Raw genomic sequence first — 27,556 nt, forward strand, 5'->3', positions numbered from 1 at the left:
TGCAATTTGGAGCTTCAATTCCTGGCCCATTCGTAAAGTCACTTATGTGCATAGGGAATCTAATGACGCACACGTCGTTTCTGGCCTGGGCCAGAAATTGCAGTTTCTAATCGCAAAATGTAGTCCAGATAGTGTAGGCACATCATAATACCTACCTCACAGACTCACAATCAGTAACTGTGTTCGCAAGAGCTGCAAAGCAAAATACATGCAGCATTGCTGAGCTATAATTGTTCAAAAAGACAATCATGTTCTTTTTGTCAAAAATGTCATCAATTTTGTATGTATCAGAAGAGCGAAAACTTATTCAGATTCAACCAAATCTTGACTGAAGAAGTTCTAAAAATTCAACTTCTTAACTCCAAATAATTAATATAATCATGTAATGCTGGAAGTCAGAGAAAATGCACCAGCACTAACGCCATGGCTCCTATCTCATCCTCTGTCAAAAAAACCTGAATCGTTACTTTAAGGAAAGAGAGTATCGTCGGCAACAGTTGAAATACATGTGTGTGTGGTCATGAAACTTTTTTCAAAATTAAAACGAAGATGGAAGGAGAAATCGGTTACTACATAAACTTTTTGTATTGAGGATCTAGTTTTACCGTTCAGTGTGTATGTTTCTTCTTGCACCTTTTAGCAAATAATTCAGCAGGTGAAAGTTGGTAGGATTTTAAGATGGTTAATTGGGAAAAATCAGCTATCTTGAGCAAAGGAAGAAAAATGAGCAAGATGCAAGACAATAAGGTGTAACTAAAAGTGCTGATTTATTTTGTTTCTTCTTTTTTTTTGGAGGGGAATAAAAAATGAAAATACATAGATAAGAGATTAGCAATAAAAGAACTCAAAGGAACCAAAAAAAGGGGCAAAATGCTCCTCTTTTTCTGTGTTTAGCTGAATAATAATTCATCTTGCCCCAGAAAAAAAGAAAGAAGAAATGAGTTAGAAAAATTCAGAGAATATTATGGATCATGGCACTGGGCCATATAAGGCAATTATATCCCTATCAATCTTAGGCTTTTTTCCATCCGGCAGATGAAAAATGATGGATGAGAATCAGCATTTATTTTTGAGGCTACAAGGATGAAAAAGAAAAGCACACTGGAAATCCAGAATAAGAGTGAATAAATGAGAACTAAGAGCCTTGTTCCCGCATAGAATGCACTGACCGAGTGGATAATTTCTTATCAATGCAATTAAGTGAGACTGAGGACATTAAATTTAAACCGTGGCACTTGAGTGTAATTTTTACAAATATCAAGTTTATAAAATTCAGAATGGAGCAAGAACTATTCTCATCAGTGAACACGAGGAAAGTGGTTGCAAACAGAAAACAATCAACTAAAGAGGAAGTTTCTTTTGTAGTAGAGGAAGTTTCTTTTGTAGTAGTTGGATTTTTATTAAAAACTTATGTAAAAAACAGTAAGAAGGATGGTTAGATTTTTTTGGAGAGAGTAACAAAAAAAGCAAGGATACACTGAAATGATTATGTGTCAGTCTAAAAATGCTTCTCCTTTATTGTATGTGTGAAAACTTTCAGTAAGAGAGAGGTTTCACAGAGCCCCATATTTGGGGGGCTTGGAAAAAATGAAATCCTTAAGAAAACTAGACTGAGACACTAATACTCTCCTTGATAACAGTTGAGTGGTGATTGAGGGAGGAAAATGGAATATCATGGTCATTAACGTTTGCCATTATTGTATGCAGAACCTCGCATTGGTGCTTTGAAATTTGATGCAGCCTGTTGTTGCAGTTGGTAAGCTAGAGGATGAATTTTGAAGCCGTACAATCTGAAAAAAAATAATGAGCAATGTACAGTTTCTCAAAAAAACAAAACATGTGACCGAGAAAAAATGACATCAATCCACAAAAAACCATAACTGAGTCATTGATACCAGAAAATGGAGGGGTAATTTATTAAAATTTTGGGCCGAAAAATACACAAAACCTGAGTTACGGCAGTTTAAAGATTACAGTTCAAGAAACATAGTTTTGAGAAAAACTATTTAAAATATAAATTTGGCATAATAAGGCCAAAATTTGGGCGATAATAGCTATATGCCCTCTAATGGCACAGATACAAGCAAGATCAATGACAGCTTACTCTGTATGACATTGAAGTGAGTTTTATGCTAAAATTCCATATTTTGAACTGTCTATTTTTAACACTGAACACGGCTCCACTGAAAATTTTTCTCCGTTGACTGTAGTCTCTTTTTCACTTAGATGGTTACAATTGTAAAACCAACCCCGATAAATCTGATTTGTCCTTTCATTAGTAAAATTATTGAAAGTAAGACAAACAAAAGGTTATCAGTAAACAAGCTGACAATGAATTTTTGAGTTTTAAGAAAAGTGCACTCAAATTTGTCAAAACTTTGCTTTTCTGCCCAAGCTTGGGCGTCATGCAGCTTACAGTTGCTAAATCAGATAATGAAAGAAGGCGATTAGCCTGAGGACCAAAAAAATTCAAATCACCGTGATTTTAACTTCATAAAACTTAGGTTCCCGTAATTTTATTTCATTCGAAAAAACATTTTGAATTTTCATGATACTTCATAAATATTGCTTGAGCATATGCGCAACCCGAGCAAGTAGGCTAGTTTTTTCTTCTTGACCTCTGGGAATATTCTCATCTTCTTACAGACTTCTGAATCAGCCCTATAACAATTCTTCGGACGACTTAAGGAACATGCATACACCAGCCGTTACTTTGAGGATCAAGCCTTATTCAATTTATCTTGGAATAGTATCGTTTTAGTCACTGCAGTTTTACTTCTGTCAAGCACAGAGAGGGAGTTGGAGACTGAGTGAGTATGACAGTTTTGCAGAGTTACTGACAGAGAATCTGATTGGTGGCAGCAATGGCAGGGCATGTCATACATATCTTCTTGTGTGCCTTTTGTACATGGCAGAGGACCATGAATAATATAAGCAGCAGCTCCTTGCTCCATCCTTGACTGTAAGGAGATTGAATCTGGAATATTATGCAAGTTTTCTGCGAAAAGCATGTCTTTCCATCATCGGCCGACAAAATCGTTGCTAAATTGAACCAAAGTTCACTATGGCGATATTATTTTAAAAGAAATATACACTCTTAAAATGAGAATTTTGACAAGACCGAAAAAAATCATCGTTATATCGGGGCTTTACAGTAGATAAGATTTGGATGGAAAAAGAAGAGAGAGGACATACCTTGGAATAAATTGGTTGACTGGGCGTTTGGGTCTATATTCGGGGTGTACCATGAAAAGCATATGAGGGAAACCAGTTCCAAAGTAGGCTCCATCCGAGTGGTGATGGCGAGATGATTTAGGTGTATAAACGTCCATACATTTAGGACAGTATAATTTAACCATTGCTTCACCGGGGATATCAGACAAGCCTTAAAGAAAAGAAGAGGCAGGTTAATAGCATAACAATGAATGAGCTCAGATATGAATTCTGACAAATTAAGGAATGCCTTCAATGAAAGGGACTTCAGAGCCAAAAAACACAAATTTGAGATAGTGATATCTCACTAGAGTTTTCAACAAACATTTACATACAAAAAAAGTTGAATCGAAACCAGAGTTATGAACAGGACTGCCTACAGGGACAAAATTTCATTTTTCCATAAAGATCGTAAGACATGTGAACATACATAAAGTTCTCCAGTATTATTACAAAGGGGAAAAAGGAGCACCTTGGTAAAATTAATTATGGTTAAAGAAAGTTTCATTTCCGCACAAATCATGGAACACGTAACTATATATAAGTGGAGCAATGGTAGCTCTCATTTAAGGTTTGGTTAAACTGCACGAAGGCGGTCCACCACTACGGCCTAGTATTAGTGATACCACTTCCTTGATTCATTTCAATTACTTCTTATCCGACATTTTCTCGAAGATTCAGAACATCAAGTGAAAATGTCTTCCAATGTTTTGCTGACTTTAATGGCCAGCTTGACCTGACCTTATCACATTTTTTTTGATGTGAAATCCATGCATGCCAACATATCATGTGATATGTTCTTACAGAAGATATGTTAGACAGCCTTAAGAGAAAGTGAAAAATCCTTGTTCAATACTTGGGAGTCAGTTTGTGTACATTCTTAAAATAGAATGTCCATAAGGGAGGAAGACTGAAGCTCCATACATGTGCTGCCAATACACAATTCTATACTTTTTCTGACTGCCTAAACACCACATATTCGATCGTCGAACTTACGACGGCTAACAATTGCCCATGGCTTTGCAATTTCGTCCCAATAAAAACGGAAAAACTTGATGACGCGATCGCAAAGATTGCTTGAGGTAAGAGAATTTCTGATTTGAACAAAATCAAAGATTCCTGCCACATCAAAACCAAATAACATTGTTCACATGGTAAAATTGACAGAAAATACCCAACCTAGCCGAATTTTCAATTTATTGAGATTCCACTGTAAAAAGTTTGAACACTTAAATTCTGATCTAACTTAAGAATTATTAATGATGCATCAAGTTGCTTTTCCCTGCGGATTATAACTTATAAAGCCTAAGTAACCTAAATTGACGTAAACATTTACATAACTGTTTTTGGATGAAGGAGAAAACTCTCGGTAAGAACAAGAGCTTCAATTCTGCGATTTTGAACAAAAAATGAGAAATTACGCAAAAATCTCCGCACTATCACAACAAATACACAATTTCGCCAACTTTGTTGTAAAATCAATCAAAATAAGTGTTTTCACCTTACATCTCGACACAAATGTAAATTTTCCGGTGGATGAAACGGAAAGTAGAAGGCCACAAATTTGACATTTAGCACCCTAATATCGCGGAAAATTCGCAAGATAAATATCGATGGATGGTAGAATTCATAATGTCAGTAAAGTGTGCTAGGCAAAGAGCTGTAATTTTCCTTCAATTTTACATCACATTACATACCTATTCCAGAATTAGAAAAGTTGCTCACTTTCTTTCCACTTGTTCTTAAAGGGAGAAATTACAAGGAATTCATTTCGGTATTATGGGAAATGCGTAATTTTTCCAGCGGGTGCATTCAATTCTGAACTATTTCTAGTTTTACACTTTGTTGTCGCCGAAAATGCGCTTTGGAAGGGTTGAGAATTGAGGACAAAAAACCAAACATCCTTCAGCTGGAGATGCGGCATTCTATGTAATCAGTCAGGAGCACTGCCCTGCATTTACACCTTCGGCTTCCAAAATCGTTCTGTGGAGATGTGGGTCATATTTTTCAGCTACTCACAAGAGAAGTCTTCCATCCATATGCATAGAGGGTAAGATTGATGACTTCACTTTTTTATTACAGTGATTTATTAATATTTTTTTACTCTCACTTTTTTTTGGTCAGGATTGCCTTGCTGCTTGTTAAAATTTTATTTACCTTAAAATGGAGGAGGCTATGTACTTACCAATTGGGAGCATAGGTTGGCTCTCACAAAAAACACGTGAACAATGACCAAAATCACCAGACTGATATTTCTCTATCATTACTGTTATTCCTCGATTTGTTAAAATATACCTTGCATGGATTAATCCATACAGCATTTCTGCTGCTTGCTCTATTAAGTCTGATTGATTTGGATTGTCATCCAATTCATCTTCTGAAAATCAAAGAAAAAATCAGAGTTAGGAAATTCCTAAAAACAGAGATGGAAAAGAATTTTAATCTGATGATGTTTTGAGTGAATAATAACAGAATGAGACATTACATAAAACAGTCTTAAACTTTGTGAAGCCAGCTGAAAACAGTAGGATTGTTGAAAAGGATATATGTAGTAATGATGCGTTAAGCAAAAATCACAGTGGTCTATTTAGGATTTTGTGAAGTTCTTTTGGAGATGAAATGCTTCTTGAAGAGAAAAATGAAAAAAAAATGAATGACGTTTATGGGATGCTGCCGTCTAATGAGCAACACACACGAACTTAAAAATCAACACGCCTCCATAAAATTGCTATAGATCCAGCAAGTCTTGACCAAATGAGCACATTTTGATCTTGTTTTAAAGCTAATGAACAGTACTAGAACCATCTCCAAACCAGAACATCGATATTTTTTATAATTCTCAAGAATGAGGTTGATGGGCAGTTGTTTTGAGATAGCCTTCGTATGTTGTGTTTTGGTGGGTTGCTCTTGATGCAAAATTATAATAGATCATAAATTGGCTAAGGACAGTTTAAAACAAAAAGAGAAAAACACAAACCTGCTTCTAAATCAAGGATCATGTCCAGTGCTTGTCTATAGTGAGGAACTTGCTCATTTAAACCAGTTAAGTTGAACTTATCTTGAATATAGTCCTCCTCCACCTGAAAGATGCAAAATTTGTATATAAGGTAGGTATTTATATATTTAGGCTTACATGAATCATAGACTCAGTTCTATCACTTGACAAAGGGAGAGATTTACAAAGTAGATGGTCGAGGCTATTGAGCAGTGCAGAAAATGCGTTATCATACAACTCAACAGGCACGTGAAAAAGTGGAAAGGGGGAAAAGTTTTGCGCGCTTTTGTTTCCGTCCCAGCAAAGATTTGCTGTACTGTTGTATTGCTAGATGACGAAGGTCATCGCTTCGAAAATTGGAGGGCATTTTGCGGCGGGCCATTGGATAAAAATCCGATAAAATGCCATGCACACATATGAAAATGTGGAGGGCTGGAATTTTCTGCACTTGTGGGGCAATTTAGGTACTTCATATACTAGCTCCAACTTGAGAAATACAATTTTTAAACGAGATTTTGATTGCAAAAAATCAGGAGTTTCATCATGAGATCATGGAATCATTCTATCAATTATGCAAATAATTGAAATAACTGAAACAAGGAATTTCCCTTGACGTGTCTGTAAGTTTTCGTGTTTTCTATATTTATTCATCTCAGGTTCCCTTTATGGTAGAGAAAATAAAGTCTGTTAGAGCATATAAACAAGTTAAAAGGAATACTTTAGCTGAAAGTCACAAGTTTTCAAAACTTGAAAAAAGTACGATTGCTGCGACATGGAATTTTGAGCCATACATACCTCGCAAAAGAACTCATTGCCACGAAGCCCACAGAACCATGAAATCCATGACACTTCCTCGGAACTGCTCATTTTTCTGAAAATGACAACAAAGATGAAGTGAGTATACCACGAGTATATACATACAAAATTCATTGAGGTAGAAAAATGTACTTACGATGGGCATGTAGTGGAGGGGTATATAGGTAATAGGTTACCTAAGTATTGATGTTTTTAGTTTTTTTTTACCTTATCAAATTACCAAAATTTGTTCCCTGGCCTTAATTAAGGCATGTCCTTTAAGATCTAGCCATAAATCTGTTAATAAAAGTATTTTATTCTTCCTCCATTGTGTGAAATAGCCTGTTTCAAAGGTCAATGACTAATTTTAAGACCTCAAGGCCTTTTTGAGTACCCTTCTTGGGGACCTGTTTTCCACCAAAATTATTGCTCTTCCGCATGAAGTGCATCAAACTTGCAAGCATGAATTTCACAGATATGGTGTTAAGTTTCAAAAGGCAAAACTCCTTTTACCGCACGCGTAAAAATCAAACCTCAGTTGGGACCACCCACCCAAATTTTTAACTAGTATGCAAAGGCGAACAAGACAAAGAAATTGGTGAAGAGAGATTGTGATTTCTGAACCTAACTCGAGGCTCACTTTGCCTCTCAGTTAAAAATTTAATGATGCAGTGAAAAAATTAGAAAACGAACTCAATGATAAACTACATGCGGTATGTATTAACTGGTTAGAGAAGGACTAGCCCTCCCTCCAGGCGAATGACTTACCGTCTACCAAGTCTGAATTATTATCTAATCCCCAAGCTTAAATTTCTAATTTACATTTACTTTCAGCACTGCTTAAATGAATGTTCTGAACAGTCTGGTCAGGAAGGTGCTGGTTCGCCTCTCACAATCTTACATGTTTGTGATTTGACAGCCTAAAAAATTGATTCCTTGACCAAACAGACCCTTCAGAGGAGGTTTGAATCCAGCTTCCTTCATCCACAAGTTTAAATAATTGCGAAGCTACGGAGGCCGATGATAGCTACATACCTACTACCCGTTGTAGCATGCTGATGAGTAACGTAGGAGTTAGGGGTACAATGATTATTAGTAACTTCATGGAAGCGTCTTCTTGTGACTATTAACCTATGATTAGCATAACTTGATTGGTTAACCAATTGACTTTATTTAGTTATGATTGTCTTTCTTTGTGATAGGCTCCAATAATAAAACTGTAGTTTGGGTCAAGGGAGGGCCTGACAGCTCATTACTGCTATCTAATTACTTCCTTAGGGGGTCCTCTTGCGAAGTTATGATCTGGGGAAAATGATGCTGTGTATCGAAAAAATTAGAGTAAGAACTTGACTGGCATTCATAAACAAACTAAATTGAATGCGGTAAATCCAAGAAGGATTGATAATGTCAAAAATTCGAATAAAAATTCTAAGAGTAATGATATCAGACTACTCTACATATTGAGGTTAGGTTAAAAGCCAATACTAAAGTTGGTAGTGAGGCATGCATGTATTAATAATATTTCTGGTTATCCTAGCGAATCATTATTTTACAAACCGTCTAGATGTTCACGACAGAAAAATAAGTGAAAAGAGTCAGTCAGCTATATAAAAACTTTGTCCTCCTTCCAGAATGTTATGATGAGGAAGAAACTTTGCAGAATGCTTGATTTGAGACACATACCTTTTTCTTCCTTGATTAGCCACGCTTATGATTATTTAAAAAGATTCACATACGGCCATGACCTAAAGTTCTCTTATAGAATTAAACTAAAGTGGCCTTAGCACAGCCCAGAAAATGGTTTTGAAAATTGGATTGATAATTTAGTGAATTAGTGTAATCCAGTAAACATGGTGGTAAAAGAACAGGATGGACGGACAGAACCAGCAGCTCGCACTTGATTTTGATTGGCTGCTGCGAAAAATCTGACTCGTACGTCATAGATTTAAGATGCCAGGTTGAACCAACATTAGCTTATATCCTCTCTAACTTTCGTTCAATTTGACAGCATCGCACTGTTTGAAAAGCCGGAAATTAGGGATGTCGATACTCAGGGAAGTATCGATACTCGGTATCGATACTGGTATCGACTCTAAGCATCGATACCGGTATCGATCATCGAGCTGAAGTTTCGATACTTATGAGGTATCGATCTGTCGGCCGTTAAATTCCGCCAGATTTACGCCTCTCTCGAAAAAGCCCTGTTCGCGTCCTTAGTCAACTATTTTGAGCCCTTAACTACAGTTATCGAACTGAGCTTTTACCATTTTTATTGAAGTATAATCATCTTGAGAAACTTGATTACTCCGTCTATGAAGGGCCGTTTGTAACTAAAGATACGAATGTTGGCAATATATAAGAAATGGTGTAATATATGAAATATTCAAGATATATATGAAATTTTGAAATATATATACAAAATTGTCGCAATATACAAGAAATATGTCAATATTTAGGAAATCGACTCCAAAATATGTGGCGAAAATCGTGCAATATATAAGAAATCAACTTCACAATATATATGGCGAAATTCGTGCGATATACAGGGTAATCCATAAGTCCTTTCCATCCCCTCCAAATTTTTACCTAATTGAGGCAAAGATTTGAAACCTGGGGGATGTTCTTAGGTTAAAGGGAGCTACTTTCTGGCCCCCCAAAATTTTCCGGGGAACCTTTAGGGGGGAGGGGGGATGAAAACCAATTATTTTTTCAATTGAGAAGACCCTTTTTTTTGTACCTTGTTCGAAAGAGCATCAAAAAAGGAAACTTTTCGGGTGAACCAGAAGTCAATATCTCAAACCGTTTCAAAATGGCGTTCGGTTAAAATTCAAGATGGCCGAAAATTGACACCGATTGTTTGTCAATGGATTTGCTCGAAAATCGGTACCTATCTACGGGTGTTTTGTCAGGAGTAAAACGAATTTGAAGTTAGATTTCAAAAAAAAAAAAAAAAAAAAAAAAAAAAAAAAAAAAAAAAATCGGCCTTTTTGGAATTTTTTTCTTTAGAAATCTAACTTCAAATTTTTTAATCTCATGCCAAAATACCCCTAACTCCCAAGTTTCTGAATTTTCGGCCATTTTGGAAATTTGTTGTTTTTTTAGAAAATCTAACTTCAAATTCATTTTTCTCCTATCAATATACCCGTAGATACCGAATTTCGCGCAAATCCATTGACAAACAATCGGTGTCAATTTTCGGCCATCTTGAATTTTAACCGAACGCCATTTTGAAACGGTTTGAGATATTGACTTCTGGTTCACCCGAAAAGTTTCCTTTTTTGATGCTCTTTCGAACAAGGTACAACAAAAGGGGTCTTCTCAATTGAAAAAATAATTGGTTTCCATCCCCCCTCCCCCCCAAGGATTCCTCAGAAAATTTTAGGGGGCCAGAAAGTAGCTCCCTTTGACCTAAGAATATCCCCCAAGCTTCAAATCTTTGCCTCAATTAGGTAAAAATTTAGAGGGGATGGAAAGGACTTATGGATTACCCTGTATATCGCACGAATTTCGCCATATATACTGTGAAGTCGATTTCTTATATTATATTGACACATTTCTTATATATTGCACGATTTTTGCCAGGTAGTTTGGAGTCGATTTCCTAAATATTGACACATTTCTTATAAATTGCGACAGTTTCGTATATATATTTCAAAATTTCATGTATATTTTGAATATTTCATATGTTACATCATTTCTTATGTATTGCCAACATTCGTATCTTTAGTTACAAACGGCCCTTCATACTCCGTCGTTTGTCACAGTGCATCATGAAGGTGAAATAGTGGGGAGAGAATTTTTTAAAAAAGAAAAAGAGGCCTTCTTCATGGCCAAATCAGATTAAGTATCGATACCGTCGAAACTGGGGTCTTGGCATCGATACTGCATGGTATCGATATCGTGGAGTATCGATGCCGAGTATCGTTAAGTATCGATCGAAAGTATCGATACTTTGCAAGTATCGGATAAGTATCGACATCCCAACCGGAAATGAGCCGGAACCGCGAATTCGCGAATCGCGGCCGTGTTTGTTTTTGGTTTGATTCAAGCATCAAGTGAATCAAGTTCAAGTGCAATTGATAGCGTTATGTTCAACGATAACAAGAGATTTAAAACTTTCTGAAGTCTCTATAGTATCTAGTAATATTATTAATCATCATTATCATCTTGTGCCTTGAGATTGTCAATTGCCTTGCCTTGTGATACTTGTATGGTTGTTGCCGCCGTTGAAAACTTGCGTTTTTCATTTCTTACTTTTTGAACTTTTTATAAAATTAACTACGCATTACGAGAGGTCAGAACGAAGTGGTCTCAACTTTGAACTGTGAACCGTCTCAGAGGGAGAACTCTTTCTTAAAGCAGGAACAAATCGTCGGAGATTCCGTGAATTCCTAACCTCCATCAACGACTTCCCTGTATGAACCACTATTATTCACTCTTTTACAAGACTGTTTTCGATTTATCAGTGTCGTGGGAGGCTTCATTCCACCATGTCCGTCGAGACATTTACTCAAGAATTTCATGATGAAAGCAGTGTTCGTAAAATGTCCTACAGAACTCTGGGTCGGACCAATTTGCAAGTCTCAAAACTAAGTCTTGGCGGTGGTCCTTTCGGAGGACTATATGAGTGCGTAAGATAAACACTCAGTTGATTTTATCATACCTTTTTACATTTTTTACCTTAATATGCATCTAGGATAAGGCTGTCCCCAGGATCCATGAGGAAAGGGACACCCGCGCTTATATAGTTTTAAGATTAATCCATCTCTTTTGAAGGTGCCTCCTACAGGTGTTGTTAGATAAGTTGGCATTTGTTTACTCTCAGTTTGCAAGCGTTATCATGCCATTACTATTCACATGATAACACCCAACTCTTACAGAAGCAAGATCACTAGCTCAGAAAGGTTTTTAATACTTTCAAACTTTGTAACACTTCAATTAAATTGTAATAATTGGCTAAGTTTTTTAATTAAAAATTCAGAAACCTAGCCACACAGAAATCACAACCATATAAAAGTCGCAGATCATGACTGATAAGTGGTTTTTTTACAATATGATCATGAGACAGTTGTCTTTAAGGTGGATAGTAGCGAACGATGGTTTGTGCAGAGGCCTTAATATTTCGTCACCTTCCAGGCAAAGTATCACAAGCGCCATGCGACGTTTAAAAATTTCCGCTGCCTTTACATTTTTCTACAGAGAAATTGTTCAACGAAGCTGTCCGAAAATTACACTGAATTTTCTTTGTGCTGCTGATAAAATTTAGTGAAATTTTCGAACAGATTCAACCAACAATTTCTCAGTAAAAAAATAAAATGGCGGCGGAAATTTTTAAACGTCGCATGGCGCTTGTGATACTTTGCCTGGAAGGTGACGATTTGTCGTCTGTGCTTGCAAACCTAAAATAAACAAATGCCAACCTATCTGACAACACCTCTAAGATATTTTCATTACAAGAAGAATCAAAGGAAACTGCTCCAGCTTTATAAGAAGTAAGGAGCTTAGAAGACTATTGGTATGAAGAAACCTCTCTATGGAAGCTTGAAAGGTGGTCTGAGAAAATCCCTTAACCTTGTCCTTCCAGTTATAATATAATGTTTTCCATGGTCTTCTCCTAATTTACTGATGTTCTGAGAGGCTGCAGATAAAACTACTCAATGGCCAAACAGACAACGAGGGGGGGGGGGGTTATTTTCTGATGATTTCATGCAAAAGTAAATTTGCAGAAAAAGATCTAAAAGAAGAAAAAAAATTTGAGAAGAATTTTAAAACTCTGCAATCAAAGTACCTACTAGTTTTTGCGGCTTCACCACCTATAAATTAGTCAAACATTAACTTCAAATCTATAATGTGGTTATCCTTATGCAGGTCTATATCATTATTTTTTTGTGTTTTTACTGTAGTTAAAATTTTCTGGAAATAAAGTATTGTTCCAGTATTGTAGGTAAGATCATCCTTTCTTCATATTTTTGGGCTTATGTGAGATCCTTACCCCTATGTACTTGTTAATAGGGATTTTTTAATCGTCCCCTAAAATTATCATAAATTAAATGTTCTTCTTTTTCCAGAGCCTCTGCCGAAACTGAAGGAACAGAAATTATATTATCAGCATTAAAACTAGGCATCAATTATTTGGATACTGCTCCCCACTATGGTCTCGGACGCTCAGAAAAATTTTTTGGTAAAGTATGTTCAACTGTTTTGATTCTCTCTTCCATTTGTTTTTCAAATTTCTTTAATTCAAGATGAGAGTTTCATCTTTTTTCTAGTCGTCATCATCCTGCTAGGTGTTTGCTTTTGAATTTTGCAGAATCACATATTTTCCTAAAGTAGTGCCACTCTCAGGGTTGCTCGCGGTCTGGAAAATTGGGAAGATAAGGGAAAGTCAGGGAATTCGCAGCGACTGAGCGAATTCAGGGAATTTTGTGAGGCCTTTTATCAGAAGAAAGTGTAATTAAAAGGGGGAAAAATCAAAATGGAATATTCAAATGTCAGGAAAAGTTAGGGAATCCAAACATTTTGGAGTCAGGAAAAAACAAAAATAGTTAATAAAAGACTGGGAATTTGAAGAAGATGAATTTATGGTAACCCTGCTTTTTTTGTTAGTGGTATGTTAAATATTTTCAACAAACTTAGTAGAAATGTACCAAGAGTACATAGAGACGTAATATCATGAAGTGAGCCGGGGCCATGTCCTAGATGACGAATCCCGAACCCGGTGTATGCCAGGATCTGGTCACCTTTCTGATACATTTTTAATCCTAAATGGCGATGTATAATATGTAATAATTCATAACCTCTTTGTTTATATTGGATGGCCTATTGCCGGCTGGACACCTGTGTATCGAAAAAGTACCATAACAGTGACCCGGCATGATACAGGAGTCACGGAATTTGGAACCTGGAAACTGCTCAAAAGTGGCACCAGCTCTCCCTTGTACATTACGACTCTATGTACTTCATGAAATGCTCTTGTCTGGAATAGTAATTATATTCATTAGATTAAACTCTCAAGAGGCCTTTCAGGGTACATGTGTTTTCCAAAAAGCATCAGTAGAAAACTGCAGTACATTCGTTTAACACCTTTTATATTTATTCACCCTTCATATTTTATTTTATTTTTACTCTTTATTTATATATGACCTATTTATGTGCTCATTTACTATTGGACCCTGCAGCTTTACTACTAACTACTTTTTCAGTAATGAGACTATAGTAGGGAAAAATTTCTCCCTGAGATGTTAATTTATCTAGAAACTGTTGCAACTGCTGTGCATTGATACTTGATATGAAAGATTGAATGTGTTATGTGTTATTGAACTTGTTACATTTATAGGTACTGAAGAAAGTTCCTAGAAAGGCCTTCTACATATCTACCAAAGTAGGTCACTACGATAATTTTTTTGATTTTTCGGCTAAATCTGTGGTGGCAAGTCTGGAGAAAAGTCTCAGTCTACTAGGTTTGAGCTGTGTTGACATTGTTTACGTGAGTAACTCTCTGAGTTAAATTTTGAAGTAGATTCTTTTGAATTTCTAAAACATGTATCCTCCTTCGAATGTTTCTTTCTTTATAATAATCTTTCTTTCCCATGCTAAGTATTCGGCAAGAACAATATATTCATAAATTCATTGTTGTATTCCTTATAACTCTCATTCAAAGTGTTGAAGTTTGAGTTGAATGTGCTGCAATGTTTTAGTTAAGTTACTGAGCACAGAGGCAGGGTGTCTACTAGTCCTGAATTTTTGGAAAGTCTGGATGTAGCATTTATTTTTTAAGGGTGGTCTGGAAGTATTGAATAAGTACAGAAATTTCGCAATTTTTTTCCTTCATATTATGCGTGTTTGTTAATATAGCCTAGAAAGTCTGCTATTCCCTATGTGTTGGTTCTTAGAGTAGCATTTGCCTGCAAGAGTGCGATTGTGCAGTCAGTTAATCTTCAAGTCACCAATGAAATTTTGTGTCTACTTCCTTTTTGGCGTAGGAGGGCATGAAGGTACCTACTGAAAAAGTACTGAATTTTTCTGTCTAGGAGGAACTGAATTTCTTGAGAACGTAGGGAAAAATGCTGTAAAAGTGCTGATTTTTGGCCAGTCTGTTTTAGTAGACACCCTGGAATGGTATCAAAGCTCTTAGAGCAATTCTCCATTATTGGTTGATTTAAGTTTTTTTCACACTTTCCTTTCTTTTCATATTCAATTTCTGGATAGAGGCATAAAATCTGGCATCAGCTGTACTTTTTTTGGTATAGCTGTGAAATAGAATTAAGAAAACTATAATGTATTATTTGATAGAATTCAATGTTATTAATATTTGATAGGCAATTTAATTTTTTACAAGAAAATGCTTGTGCGGATTTTCGTGCAAATCCAGTGAATTTTCTGCAGATTCCAAAGCAAATTCCTTAAAATTGTCAAAGGAATCCACACAAGCGTTCTCTTGTAAAGAATTGGATTGCCCAATTAAATTTGGCAATAGCTGATGTGGCTTGGTTCCTTTCTGCTAGATTTGGTCCAATTAAAGATTACAAGATATATGTTTCCCTGTAAAAACTGCACCTAAAAACCTGGTGGCCTGATCGATAAATTTCAAACACATCTCACATGTGAGGACCAGCACCTCGCTCCTAACTTTGTGGTACATGGAAAACAGAAGTTTTCTTGCATCCCATTGGGTACCAAATTGATTTAGTTTGGCTGACACTGGAATAATACTTTCACTGCATTTCTTTTTAAAATACATTTTTAAATATTTTCACGAAGAAACAGTGTTTGAATTAATTGTTTCTTACAAATAAAGAAAGCTAATATGTACATATATGAGAAGGGTAGACCTCAAATTTTCAGTGAAGCAAGTTGCATCTTCGTTTCAAAATTCTATATAAGGTCTGCAATAGTTGCTTACGAAAGTTTCTACTTTAGGCTCTTTCAGAAAGTAAAATACTTTATTTTGATCTGACTCAGACGTGTCATCATTCCTTTTAATCTGCATCAATGACATCCTTATCTTTAAGCTGATCCAAATGAAATAGATGAACTTGAGCAAAAAGCACTTAACCATGTTTTCCAACCAAGGTTCAAGCTAGCTAAATTTGTCCCAAGACATTCAAATCACAGGATACAGACTTGGAAACTTGTAAAGACCTTTATGAAACCTTTATCAAAACACTTCCAACAACAGTTCAAGTTTTAGAATATAAATCCCTTTGGAACTCACATAGTTACTTGATTTTTCTTTTAAAAAACCCCAACTGAAGAAACTTGAATACCTCATCCTGAACTGAAGAAATCACTTACGTTTACTCTTCTCAGTTCGTGTCTGGTTTAATTTTTCTTATTGAACTATCGTCCCATATCTTACAAATCCATACTGAAACTTGAGTGCAGCCACACTAAGTACTAAAAAAGCATCTTAGCAAAATCCTCAACATAACAACATCTTCAATCCTCATTACAATTTGAGTGAACCAACCACATTGATGATAGAAATTTTAGAACTGATGTATTATTGTTTTATTGGGAAAATTTTGTAATGTGAGTAATTAAAAGTATGTCTAACTGCAATGACAGTGCATTACTCTTAGGCACGGATCCTTTTGAACTCGTGCTATTGAATTTCCCTGTCTCTTTATTCATTCTTACATTTTATTTTTCAATCTAGATACACGATATTGAATTTGCTCCAAGTTTGGATTACATCATATCAGAAACGATCCCAGCTTTATTGAAAATGAAAGAGAAAAATAAACTGCGGTTCATTGGAGCATCAGCTTACCCTGTATCTATCCTGAAAAATCTCTGTGAAATCTCAGACCAGATTGATGTCGTTCTTTCGTACTCACGATATACTTTATTTGACAGCACTCTAGAAAACTACCTGCCGTTTTTCAAGGTTTGGTTTGATTCTCATTTTTACTTCATAGTCATTGTATATTTGATCAAGAGCTGGTTTTGAATCACATAAAGTCATTGATCTGCAGGAAAAAGCTGTTTAGAACTATCTACACACGCTTCAGTGCCCGGTCTTGGTTATTGTAGGATTTATAATGTAAATTGTCATACGACATCAGATCAGTACTCACATTCACAATAGAAAAAGAAGCCTAGGAAGGGGCAACTAAAAATGCTGCAAGAATTTTGCAAAATTTCGAAACTTATCTTGACAAGACACCCACTCCAGACTTCACTTCAATTTAGAAATGTTGTTAAGTGACTGATATTGCCATTATTTAAGGGGTAAATGTTTTAAAATCATCACCAGCAAAAATTTTAACAATTTTGAACTCCATTTTTATATTTTTCCCCACAAAAAATGGGAATACGAATTTGCCAAAAAGATGCATAAGTTTTAAAGTACATATATTAAGCAATGGATTGGAAGACTGAACCTATTTACAGGTTTTGTAAAGTTGAGGAAGAAATAGCAACTGACGTAAAATTTTAATGTGAAGCACTGGAACTACTGGAAAGAAGAGGACATGAAATACATGGCACAACCGACTAGTATGATTGCTTCTCTCTTGAGGAACCCGCTATTGCTTTGTTGCACCCTCTTAAAGATACTGAGTTTCTACTGGTGTAACCCAAGTACTTAGATGGTCGCAATAAGTTCCTGGGAATTTCTGTGTTTTAGGTTTCGTCCCTCAGCAAAAAAAAATCTATCTACTAAGCAATTGATTTGAAGGGGGCGTTTGTCAGCCTCTTACTTGCATGAAAATGTAGTTTAAATCCTGTTGACAGGCACTCTTAACCGCACTCTTAACGGCACTCTTAGAAATGCAAGTTGGGTATTTGGAAAATGCTGACAACAATCGCTCACTAGTTATACTATAGTCAATACATAAAGCGATTTAAGCAATTGAATCTTCATTCTTGAGAGTGTAAAGTCCACCATGCTGTATCTGGAATGTCTGCACAAAAAATCGTGTACAATGCTCTGTTATCAGATTTTTTTTGCTTTTAAAAATTTGATCATTTGCCATAGTTTGACGCTTTCAGGCGATTTTGAAATTTTAATGCAGTTATGCAAAGCAAAAATTACTAAATTTATCAGCAACCCACCCTATGAGGAGGGTAGGATCAGTAAGATCCATTGATAGAGAAAAATGGTATTTTTCCAATCACCCTTCACCATTTAAGCCCATTTTTACCAAGCCAATTTCTATCTTAACAATATCATTTATTTTTTTTGCTGCTTTTATCTAAAATAGAGGTTTTATATCTATATGTCTGATTTTAACCATTCAGGGAGGATTATGACATGCGATGAATCAAATGTTTAAATTAATACCATATTTACATCAAATGTCGTTCAATAATAGCTGTCTGAAAAATCAAGATGTAAAACGGATTTGTAAAAATTCATACGGTATTGAAACACATAGGTAAATCTAGTCTTCCATAAATATGATAAGAAGCAAAAACATAATATGCCCTGCTACTGAACTAGTGCGTAATGGATCTAATACATTTCAACATTATTTAAAAGAGAAATATCTGATCTCATATTCGCAACCGTTTTTTGAATGAAATCGTTCTTCAATTACATCCGTGAAACATCTGGCAGAGTAGACCATTGTTCAAGTTATTTTGTTTTTAGTCCAAAAATATTGGCGTTGTTAATGCAAGTTGTACAGGTATGGGACTTCTGTCAACTGTTGGCCCGCAAACATGGCATCCTGCAACAGATCATCTAAAGGAAATTTGTCATAAAGCTGTTGCTGAGACCTTGGTGAGTAAATTTTTGTATTTTCTCTTCCTTCTCATTTCATTCAAATGTAATTCATGCCCTCACCTCCTTTCTTTAAGTTCACTAGGGGGATCTTGTTATCACTAATTTAGTATTTGATAGTTGTGAATTTTAGGCTTGAAAATCATGCAAAGTATTGGGGCTGTTGCAAACTTCATTATGATCAAGGTGCTAACTTTTTCAGTGTTTTTACAGAAATTTTTAATTCAGGTTTTTTTTTAAAGTTAATATCATTTAATTTTTTTTTTTAGAAAATTCCTCTCTACCTTTCAAAAATTAAAAATTACTGAACCAAATTTTTCTCGACAATAAAAAACTGGCGCAATCGTTGATCCAATGAGACGTATGTCATTTTTGTCCTTCTTTCTCTGAATAACACTTATTATACAAACATTTTACGATCATTAGAAAATGCAAAGCATAAAATTTAGTGTAATGATTATTTTTTTCTTCTGCAATGCTCCAGGCAGACAACGTTGAATTGGGAAAATTAGCGGTTTATTTTTGTCTGCAAAAATCATACATTAGTTCCTGTCTAGTCGGAATGGGATCAACTAAAATTTTGAAACTGAATCTTGATGCTGCCTTCAACAACATATCTGACGAGGAAAAACAAGTTTTAAATCGTATCAAACAAAGGTGTAGTATATTATCATTTCAGCACGTTGAATCCTTATTTATAGTTTCTCTACAAAGCTTTTAGTGTCTCTTTGCCTTAGCTGTAATTTCTTTTAAACTCAATAATCATAACTATCTCCTGTTAGTAATCTTTTGCAGCAGTCATTCTCTATCGGGTTGATCTTTAGCTGTTGACGCTTACTAATGGGCGTATTGCAAACTTTTGCAAGAGCAAAAATAAGAGTTGTTTCTATCTGTCAATGTCTCAAAAATCACGATGAGCGCATTGGCAAAGTTTGAAATGCACTCCCAACTTCACAATCTGCATCTGAAATTTGCGTTTGTTTGAGCCTTCCACTTCAAAAACAATACTACGGCATAGGTGAACATTTTGTTTGAGGTTTCGTTCTATCCAACCCCTGTGCACTAGGATACCACACAATATTCAACATGGTCGACACCAATCCACCAAAACACATGTGCCTAGACGAGATTCTAACCATTTGTTAACAACCTAGCGCACTTATATTCACGATTTCCTCGCGCTGACAAAGATCCACTTTGGTTGACCTTTTGCTCCTGCTGGCGATTTGCGCGGAAGCGTCGGCTTTGTTGGGCACTGCCACTGCAAAAAGGTTGAATAGAACGACTCCTCTAACGAAATGTGCACCTGTGCCGTAGTATCGTTTTTAAAGCAGGTAGCCAAAAAAGCATATTTCTTACGCAGATTATGAAGTTAGGTTTGCATTTCAAACTTTGCCAATGCGCTCATCGTGATTTTGAAGACATTCACTGATAGAAAAAACTCTTATTTTTGCTCTTGCAAAAGTTTGCAACAGGCCCATTTAAAGTGATGAAGCCACTTTCAATAGACAGATTCCTATTCTTCAACATTGTCAAATCATGATCAACAATTACAGCCAGGTTGTAAAATGCAATATATTTCTCACCGGCACAAGTTTTGCACTAAATTTGACGCAAGCTAAGTATCTGGTTAACAGAACCATAGTTGTATCATGACTGTATTTTACATAAATTTGAACCTAAACTAGTACGGCTCTTACTTGAAGAAAGCGTGGTCTTACAGTCAGTTACCCAGCTTGCTCGTTATTTGGTTGTTCTGTGTAGAGTTTCATCTGCAATTTTTTGCCTGGTTTCTACAGGAGGTGGCTTTCTATAGGCTGATTACCTAACTATGTAGAAACCAACATGAAACCAGTAAGAAAGTTTCCTTGTATTAAAAGAGTTTTATCAAATTGTATAATATGTCCAGAAGCTGATAATGATTCTGTAACAAAATATTGATTCAATAGGAAACTCTACAGTTTTCTTCTTTCTCTTCAAAATCCAAAATGGACCTGTTTCCTGTTTGTAGGCGTTTCATTGGCCTTCTGGGTTTATTACATGAAGTTTTAACCATCATAAAATTTTATTTCATATAATATCATGAAATATTGCATCTTCATGCTCAGCCTTGATCATTAACCATACAACATCTTTTTGAATCTGTACGTCAAGCCCCATGATAACTTCATTTTCCTACTTTCCGAAACCGTTGAGTTTTTTATTCTGAACCTGTTAAAAGGTCGATGTAGCCATATGCTGTGTTGCTTCATGGGGAATTTGAATAAATTTTAACTTTACTCTTTTCAATCTCAGTTTTCTGTCAGTAATTTGTATTTTTTCATATTCAGGTATTTTGATGGAGAAAATTATCACTGGGAAGAGCCTGATTTAAATGTCTACAAAAAACAAATTGAAACATGCCATAAGTATAAGTACAAATATGAGAGTTTTATGAACTTATGAAAAACGTGGTCTCCTTCCTTTGACACAACTGAAGTTGAACTCCTCATATTCTAGCCATGAACAGCAAATATTTTTGAAAATCTTTTTCTTTTCTACATTCATTCTAAGTTTTGTTCTCAATACTATAACAAAGAGGAAGAAACTATTTGTATGCATATTTTCTAAATGACACTTTGGTGCAAATTATTTGTTTGTTCTTAGTATTTTTTAAATAATAAAATCTGATTTTTAGAAACAAAAATGTATTTATTAGTATTAATTGGGTACAAAAAGAATAAAAAATATCAATGTTTTCACTCTCATTAATTTACATAAACTTGGAGATCAAGTTTTTATCACAATTTAAAAAAGTAACTGGTATGAAACAAACAAACAAACAAAAAATGATATCTCCCTTATACTCGGTTCTTTCAAAATTTTAACTTGCTTCAAATCAAATTGTAATTTTCAGAAACTATTCATAGTAGTTCAAAATTGAAAAACAAGGTTGAGAAAGAATAACTTTAAAAGCAGCAATTTTCAAATGCTTCTTACTTGAAATGTCATCGAAAGTGCCTTAAGCAAAGAGATTTTATTGTGCGTAAGGAGAATTCAAAAGGGTTTAAAGTTGAGAAAATTTTGAGGAATGTTTTAGTATTTCAGTTTCATTTTATATTTTTTACTTTGTTCAGTATCTCAAGTGTCATTACTTGCTTTAGTCAGAATGAGGAGGTAGGTAATACCATATGATCTTCCCTTGAAGGGAGGAAAATAACAAACAAATGTACCTAAGGCACAATGCAGGAACTTCCGCAACAAAAAATCATTGTGTGTTGATATTTACGGTACGCATTTTAAATTTTTTGCATAGATATTTTTTAGAAAATATCGAAGTAAATTTTAATTCACATCGGTTACTTTTTGACCTTTACATCAAGTCCTCATAGTTGATCGAGAACATCCCTCCCCACCCTATGTAATTTTGATAACAAGTATTAACCCAGTAAAAAAGTGAAAAGCCATCATTTAAAAACCAAGATATACCAGGTATTTGGGAACTCATCTTCCAAAGAGAGAGAAGTTTAAAATTTTATTGAAGTTCCTCAAGAAGCTGAATAGAGAAAAGGGTCTATGAAAAGACCCTTCAAACTTGAAGGAAAATTACCGAAATCGGTGACCTATTGGTGCATGTGTGTATGTGTGTGTTTCCCTCTCCTCTATCGCTCTCTTCCTCCTCTCTGTTTCACATTCTCACCATGCCGATGAATAGTCTAGAAAGCTTGAAAAGTAGATGGTCAGATAGATTACAATGGCAACCGTTTTTCACCCTTATTTCCCTTACAGCAGGAACAATAATCTTCAACCAGAAGAATCAGGTTAGATGTTCGTGTAATAATTACAGAAGGTCTTCTGCAGGATCTGATTCCGTACGTAAATGACCGGTCCTCTTCAAAATACAAAAATATCTCTTGGGGATTATCTCTATCCCCATGAAACGCCTCCATGCCGATGTCCATTCGTCAAGAAGTGCAAGTGATTCTAAGACTCCGATTTCTCTTCTGATTTTTCTGTATTGTTCTCCACTGGATGCGCTGAGTCTTTTTCGCCATAAAGATCTATGTCTTTCCCCAAATAACACACCCAAGCATCTAGAATAGTTCCTCCTGCAATAAACACTGGAAAAGAGACGAATTAATGCGTAATTAATCAGAACGATACAAGTTGTAATTTTTAAGATCAACTCGTTTATAAGAAAATGGAATTCGTCTCTCCACAAGTCTTCACTTGTTCTAGAGGAAATTAACGTTCAGCAATGTAGTCTTTGATAATTACAACTTAAGTTGTGCCTTAAGGCCTCGATAGACGATCAAAGTCCCAAACCAATTATCATCAAAGTGTCGGGAGTCATCAGTCTTGAACTCATTAATTTGCTTAATTTTAAAATGAAAACTTGGCAGAAATGTTTCCTGTGGCAGGAAATGATGAATGGTGGCACTCCATTCTGATCTTACTTTGAACAAAATAGTGCGGCCCGTCAAAATGTGATGGTAGATGGTGACCATCAGTCATCAGCATGTCTACTTTGATCGGAATTGATTCGGAATTTGATCATCTATCCAGGGCTTTATGACATGATCAGAAAATCAGTCTAAGGAGAAAAGCCCACCTCAAGTTTTACCGTAAAAATAGTGGGTGGTAAATGGAAATGATTTTTCCTGGTTTCACCTTTGAACTTGCATTGAGAAATCGTAATGTAGAATCTAGCAATATTTAAATATTAAATATTTCCCATTAAGTATATAAAACGAGTAATGACTCCAACATTTCTCACACTACTCTGCTATACTTCAAAAAATAATATTAGGTATCTTGTTGCTTATTTCTCCTTACCTATAGCTGTTAAATTGAGTTTCCTCCTAAATTCATCTTTATTGTAGAGCCAACAATTTCCTTTGCCTCCGCAAGATTCATCCCAAATTATACAAGTGGTGTCTGAAACATGTAAAAAAAAGTATTATTTACAAAAATTATATCACAAGCTAAATATTTTACTCATCACTCACCAAAATTTACATTTTTGCCTGTCCATTTCCGTTCAATTAATTTTTATTGTTTCTTAATCACCTAGAGCACCTACCCTGAAGATAATGATAACTGGGCTCCATGAAGACCAAATGAAGTTAGAAAATCGGGGTGTCTATGAAAAGGAGAGGACCATTGCCGATGTTTGAGGGTTATCGCCTTCTGCACTTGTTGTCAATTGTGCCACACCAGAGGTATGTTGGAAAGATTTCTTTGAATTGAGTGCATCAAATTGGTTTCAAAACTGAAGGAACAAGTTCAACTGTGTAATTTAGTAAAGTTCATGGTTATGCAATTGAATGAAATTACATACTCAATCATTTCTAGCCATATAAATATGTGTAACTCTCATCATTTTTTGAATTGCAGACAGCCTCATAAATTCTAAAAAGGCTGAGTGGACCAGGTATGGATCCCACAGCATAAATGCCCTCTCCGGAGAGATTGCCTATTTGATAGTATTGATCCATAAACTAGTCTTTCCTGTTCTTGCCGAAAATGGTCATTTGGGCCTTGGTCTAATATAGAAGGAAATGTTCATACCTCTGCTTGAATGAATGAACCTAGATAGGATTTCTGTGATTTTATAAGTTTTATTTTCGTAAAATTTTACGTGGTTTTGAAGATTTAAATAGAAATGACTGCCTCTCAGTTTTTGAAGCTGATAGTTGTGCCTCTAAGTTTTATGATTTACCTGGAAATTCCCAATCCTGTCTCTAACAGGAAAGAAAAATTTACCTATAACATTTTGTGAATTCAAAGAAAATTTTACCTATAATGTGTCCAAATAAAATGGGACCCGGAATGAAAGCAAACAAGCTGAGCATTAGAAGTGAAAGTCCTTGTGAGAATGTTTTGTCCTCTACCGAGACAGCTCTGAAAAATTGAAAACGGTGGTTTTTATCTCTCAAAGTATACCTTTCATGTAGAGTGTGCCACTAATCCAGTATTTATTAACTGAATATGCTACTTACTTCTACTTACATAAGTAGTTCCATTCTATTCTGAAAGGGTCAAAAATAATACTTTAAAAGTTCATTTCTTTCTTTCTTTCTTTCTTTCTTTCTTTTTTTTTTTTTGTATGCCGTGAGAAAAAAATCCTCAAAGAATGCATCCAAATTATTTAGAACCTTGGATGGAGAGGGAGAAATTATATTCGCAGAGAACGGTTTTGTTACACTGTTTTTGTTATCCGAGGATTGTGATGTGTCATTATCTGTCATTATTCGATAACTTTTCCTCAAATTATGAACATTTTACCAACTATTTCTTCTCTCGAAAGGATTATCAACATTCTAAAATGAATACCGGAAAGGTATCTCATAAAAAAATTGCACTTGAAAATTTCAGACATGCTCATATTGTATATCTTTGCCAAATTTAAAATACTTGGGTATGGTTTATTTCATTGATTTTGATAGGTACATACCGGTAGTTGATCAAAATATTTCCAATTTTTCCAGAGGATGTTATGAAATGCATCACACTTGTAACAGCTAAGAATGCCACAAAATTATAGCCGCAATCTGCTGGACAAGGCCCTGATTTTAGTGTGTCTTGCGAAAAGTTGTCTCCATCAGTTTTATATTGAAATTTGGTCCAAGTATGTGTGGAAGGGCCATTATCAGTCAACTCGTTTTTAAAATTCTCATTATTGAATCTCTCTCCTGTCGTCATTGCAAATGGACAAGAACAGTTTCCGTATTCCTGAAAAATGAAATCAGGATCAATTTAAATGTAGTCTCTTATGTTGCAAACTATCTTAAATGATGTCATGACTGAACTCTTTTTTAGGTTTAGAAAAGATTGTCGATTCAACGTAAATTTTCAGCTTTATAAAGGTTGAAATTTGAATTATTCTAATCCACCTTCTTGTAAAATGAAAACTTACGGGCTGCGAATTGGCACTCTTGAACGACTTCGTACACCCTGCATGACAGGCTGAATAAAATGTCTGATCTGACCGCTGATGGCACACAGGACTGTATTTTAGGTTCATGCAGCCGCATTCTCTGTTACAGTTGCTCGTTAAATCTACTCTGCAACAAAAAGATTAGTATCTTCACTTAACTAGCAAATTGCACTTTTAGGTCAAAAGTGCGTCGGGTTTAGGGCACTGTGGGAATCTATCAGTTATTCAGGAAATGCTGAAATTATCTGAACTTTTTGATACAAAATATCATCGTTCAAGACCGCTGAAATCTATAGGTTTGAGACTTTTGAGGTGTACTGTAGTTGAATTTGTCGTATGTTGAATTTTGTGATAGAATTGGTCCTGTTAAGGTATATAAGCACTTCACTTATTTGATCACATCTAACCATATCGCTCGTTGGAAGGCAATAATACCAATGTTTTTAGGCCATTTACAATTCTACTTGTTGATGTAATATTCCCTTCATCCTAATCCCCATTGCGTAATCTCTATTTCTTAATATGCTTGGTAAATCACTTTTATTAGTTTTAGAATCAAAAATATGTATTATCAGTTGCATAATTAGACTTTTTTTAAGGGGTGGAGGGGCTGTACAGGGTCAAAAATTTCTCACGGGGAAGGGGACCAACCATTACAAATTCCTGAAAAGTATAAGAACTGATTTTTTTGTTGGAAAATTTTTCAGACATAGAGGGAGGAAGAAGATTCCAGACCTCATGCTGCGCCACTGCGCATCATGTTTGAAAATAAATCTTTTTGTTTCAACAAATGTCTCTACCAAGGCAAGGTTGAATTCAAGCGCAGCAAGTTACTTACGTCAGAAGCGAAGCATCAAATTATAGGGAAAACAAATTATATAAATGGGAAGAATAGGAACTTTCTGCACCCATGGTTACCTGTTGAGTACGGGATTATATCCAACTAAAGGCTGTTCTGAGCAACTTAAGTTGAGTATTATCATTTGGCCCGCAACAAAAGTAATTCCTCCGATCACATTCCACATCAGCAAATTGAAGGCTTTCGGTTTGTATTTTGAGATGACAAATCCAGCTGATAAGTAACCAAGACACATCGCCAAAATCGCCATGGGACCTAATTCAAAGATACAAACAAATTAAGGATCATTTTTCAAGTCCTTGCCTTTAGTACGGTAATTAAGAGGATACCTTACATGTATGTTCTCATAGCCGCACCATAAACAAGACGTTTAATTTTTGTAAAATCGTTTACCAAAGCCAGAACTGCGAAGTGAAATTCTACTAGCTTCTGAACTTTTGCACCATCATCCAGATCAGGGGCTATGTAAGGCATAAAAAGTGATCGGCCTGTTTGTATTATCTTATTTTAAAATTTGATTTGGGAGACAAATCTGTAACTTAACAATCCCCAACTACAAACAACTGCTGCTCATCATACTCGGCTGACGATCCTGCAAGCACCCCTACCCCTCACCCCCTGCTACCTCACGTTGCTGGGAAATATATAATACAACTACAACTTGTCTAGTTGTTGACTTATCTAAATCTATATCGTGCATCGACCTCAATGATTATGTAACTTTTCCTGTTTGTGAATCTTCAATCCTCAATATCGTTTTTGTCAGTTGCGTTGATAACCGCCCCAGCGATGGGCGACGAATAAACCAGTTCGTAAGCAGATCGTAATTTGTCTCCTTTTTCCTCATATTCCAACATGGTAGCAGAGCGTGGTTCAAAAAGTTGAATAAGTTGAAGTGCTTCACGTGGAGATCTAAAAACTGCGTAATATGTGCGTAGCGTGGAAATGCATACAGCGCGAAATAAGTGCGTGACGCGAAAATGTACAAACTGTGAAATATGTGCTTATTTTGAACTTCTTTTTTTTAACTAACGTAATATGGCCAAT

At 35.5% G+C, this 27,556-nt stretch overlaps 3 protein-coding genes across 8 annotated transcripts in view; 1 reads left to right on the plus strand and 2 right to left on the minus strand.

The window, feature by feature from the left end:
- Window positions 1–1,374: 1,374 nt before the first annotated feature.
- CkIIbeta (casein kinase II subunit beta) lies at window positions 1,375–8,882 on the minus strand. The gene is made up of 6 exons (XM_019060775.2): window positions 8,687–8,882; window positions 7,004–7,079; window positions 6,191–6,293; window positions 5,399–5,590; window positions 3,196–3,385; window positions 1,375–1,790 (listed from the first exon to the last, which is right to left on the minus strand). The coding sequence occupies exons 2-6, from the start codon at window positions 7,073–7,075 to the stop codon at window positions 1,682–1,684; spliced, it is 666 nt and encodes a 221-aa protein (XP_018916320.1). The 5' UTR covers window positions 7,076–7,079; window positions 8,687–8,882; the 3' UTR covers window positions 1,375–1,681.
- Window positions 8,883–10,873: 1,991 nt separating this feature from the next.
- LOC109043618 (uncharacterized) lies at window positions 10,874–21,348 on the plus strand. 4 transcript variants are annotated; one of them, XM_072296944.1, is made up of 8 exons: window positions 10,877–11,143; window positions 11,298–11,630; window positions 13,072–13,189; window positions 14,340–14,489; window positions 16,662–16,892; window positions 18,600–18,731; window positions 19,216–19,388; window positions 21,062–21,341. In XM_072296944.1, exons 2-8 carry the CDS (start codon window positions 11,494–11,496, stop codon window positions 21,174–21,176), a joined length of 1,056 nt encoding a protein of 351 aa, XP_072153045.1. In that variant the 5' UTR covers window positions 10,877–11,143; window positions 11,298–11,493; the 3' UTR covers window positions 21,177–21,341. The 4 variants fall into 4 exon arrangements, 3 of the variants coding, with proteins under 3 accessions (XP_072153045.1, XP_018916432.2, XP_018916433.2); XR_011899268.1 differs by having other exon boundaries at window positions 10,874–11,630; window positions 19,220–19,388; window positions 21,062–21,348; XM_019060887.2 differs by having other exon boundaries at window positions 10,877–11,630.
- A 200-nt stretch (window positions 21,349–21,548) lies between these two features.
- Oatp33Ea (Organic anion transporting polypeptide 33Ea) overlaps window positions 21,549–27,556 on the minus strand; it is a 38,411-nt gene continuing 32,403 nt past the window's right edge. For all 3 annotated transcript variants that reach the window (XM_072296941.1, XM_019060882.2, XM_019060881.2), the window contains exons 8-13: window positions 26,569–26,764; window positions 25,630–25,777; window positions 25,168–25,445; window positions 24,511–24,614; window positions 23,547–23,648; window positions 21,549–22,831 (exon numbers count right to left, since the gene is read on the minus strand). In XM_072296941.1, the coding sequence (XP_072153042.1) occupies window positions 22,695–22,831; window positions 23,547–23,648; window positions 24,511–24,614; window positions 25,168–25,445; window positions 25,630–25,777; window positions 26,569–26,764 (965 nt within the window). In that variant the 3' untranslated portion in view covers window positions 21,549–22,694. The remainder of the gene's footprint in view (window positions 22,832–23,546; window positions 23,649–24,510; window positions 24,615–25,167; window positions 25,446–25,629; window positions 25,778–26,568; window positions 26,765–27,556) is intronic.

The sequence above is a fragment of the Bemisia tabaci genome, chromosome 2 (genome assembly GCF_918797505.1).
Source record: "Bemisia tabaci chromosome 2, PGI_BMITA_v3".
Taxonomy (NCBI): Eukaryota; Metazoa; Arthropoda; class Insecta; order Hemiptera; family Aleyrodidae; genus Bemisia; species Bemisia tabaci.

What these genes read in the sequence shown, in the direction of transcription:
- CkIIbeta (XM_019060775.2), bottom strand. Translation starts at nt 7,075, where the DNA reads ATGAGCAGTTCCGAGGAAGTGTCATGGATTTCATGGTTCTGTGGGCTT. An exon ending in GCAATGAGTTCTTTTGCGAG is followed by an intron (nt 6,294 to 7,003) that starts GTATGTATGGCT and finishes TGCATCTTTCAG; the next exon opens with GTGGAGGAGGACTATATTCA. An exon ending in GATCCTTGATTTAGAAGCAG is followed by an intron (nt 5,591 to 6,190) that starts GTTTGTGTTTTT and finishes TTTGATTTTCAG; the next exon opens with AAGATGAATTGGATGACAAT.
- LOC109043618 (XM_019060887.2), top strand. Translation starts at nt 11,494, where the DNA reads ATGTCCGTCGAGACATTTACTCAAGAATTTCATGATGAAAGCAGTGTT. An exon ending in GCTGTGTTGACATTGTTTAC is followed by an intron (nt 14,490 to 16,661) that starts GTGAGTAACTCT and finishes TTTTCAATCTAG; the next exon opens with ATACACGATATTGAATTTGC. An exon ending in TTAAATCGTATCAAACAAAG is followed by an intron (nt 19,389 to 21,061) that starts GTGTAGTATATT and finishes TTTCATATTCAG; the next exon opens with GTATTTTGATGGAGAAAATT.